Source organism: Leishmania panamensis (genome assembly GCF_000755165.1).
Source record: "Leishmania panamensis strain MHOM/PA/94/PSC-1 chromosome 16 sequence".
Taxonomy (NCBI): domain Eukaryota; phylum Euglenozoa; class Kinetoplastea; order Trypanosomatida; family Trypanosomatidae; genus Leishmania; species Leishmania panamensis.
The window spans coordinates 378,122-379,747 of record NC_025861.1 but is presented as its reverse complement, the minus strand read 5'-3'; the positions used below and the strand labels follow the sequence as shown (position 1 = coordinate 379,747).

At 58.2% G+C, this 1,626-nt stretch overlaps 1 protein-coding gene across 1 annotated transcript; it reads right to left on the bottom strand.

The window, feature by feature from the left end:
* Positions 1–378: 378 nt before the first annotated feature.
* LPMP_160990 (hypothetical protein) lies at positions 379–858 on the bottom strand (the record flags this gene model as incomplete). The annotated part of the gene is made up of 1 exon (XM_010699324.1): positions 379–858. One exon carries the CDS (start codon positions 856–858, stop codon positions 379–381), a length of 480 nt encoding a protein of 159 aa, XP_010697626.1.
* Positions 859–1,626: the final 768 nt, after the last annotated feature.

Below are 1,626 nucleotides of genomic sequence, written 5' to 3'. Positions count from 1 at the left end.
CCACCCTCAGGGCATCAAAGGCGGAACTTAAATCAAAAAACGGCAAGCTGCTATATCGATAGCTCCTCCCCCCTCCCGACTAGCCAAACATGCCGTGCTCTCCACTCCTTCCCTCGATGGGTCCCAACTCCGAGCGGAGCTGAATCCTCCTAAGCGATCCGCACTCTAAAACGAGAGCCGTCGCTATGCATTATTCTCACGAGGGAAAAGGAAATGATTCACAATCGGCCGCACGCTGCCCAATCCACCCAACACACAAATACTCCACTTTTCCACACAATAAAAATACCACCGTCGCCTTGCCACTGACCTCCTCCACTCACTCCTATGACTCATCCGCACCAACGTCCATGCCAAAGACCTCGAACTCATTCTCGACTACAACATCGAGCACCGCACCTCCGCGCCCATGTCCTCGTACGCCTCCACAGGTAGCGGGTACGTCACGAGCAGGTCACTCTCAGACGCGCCGTTCACCCAGTGCACCGCCTTCGCGTCCGCGTCCTCGCGCGACACCACAAGCACCACGTCGCGCTCCGACGGCCCAACAGCAACGGCGCGGAAGTCCTCCAGCGACAGCGTCTGCGCAGGCGCCGCGAGCGTTGTGGGCACAGCTCGTACATCGCGTAACGGCGTGGCTGGCGTCCGCGCGTCCACCACGAACCCGCGCACACGCAGCCCAGCACCGCCGCCGCCGCACGTCGCCGGCAGCTCCACGCCACCAGCGCCGACCTCGTCAGCACCATCCAGCACGCGTCGCGCAAGGGCCGCCAGAGACTCGCCTCTTCGCGACTGCCACGTCGTCCATCCCTCCTCACACCTGCCCTCCCCTCCTCGCCTCTTTTGTCTGTCACGCATCACCTCGGTATGCGATGCACGAGAAAGTGGAGTCACGCAGTTCACTCCCCCCAACCCCGCGCTGCCAGTAGCCAGAATAGGCAAGGTGGCTTTTTTCAAAGTGCCCTCAGTGAAAATTGTAAAGCACGAGTGAAAAGGCGAGAGCCGATGAATCAGACGTCAGTGCGGAGAGAAACTGCGCCGTCCACATGCTTGGGGGGCGCCTATTGTATCTATCAGCATTCCATAATGGGTATTCACGTGGGTCACGTAGGAGATACCCTACACGTTTAGGGTAACAAACAAGAAAATACGTGCCTTCTCTTCCCTGAGGAGGTAACCTCACGAAGTGCTGAGTTAGAGAGGCCTCGCCTCCAACGCGAGGCCGGTGGGGTGGAAGAAGCTGGGACAACCACACGGGAGAAAACAGCGATGGAAAACAGAGCGAGTGGTGCAGCCTTGAGGAAAGAGAGACGACACGATAACCGTAGAGCAGAGCAGCTGTCTTCACTACATTTCATTCACCTGCAAGGTGGTGTTTCTCTGCTTGTTTCCCACCCACCCCACCCGACAGTCGTCATGACTTCCAGAAAATTCGCCGCTCAGGTTAGCAGAAAGCAGCAGCAGCAGTGCAGGGCGGAAGGGCGTTGGGCATAGAGTTGCGGAGAGAGTCGACACCCCTGACTCCAAGCTTCGCACCCTCCCCCTCGCCAGCTTCTCTGCTACAAGTGTGTGCAACAGCGTTCTCATCCAGGCACGATGCATCGCTGTTTGAAAAAAAAAGGGGGG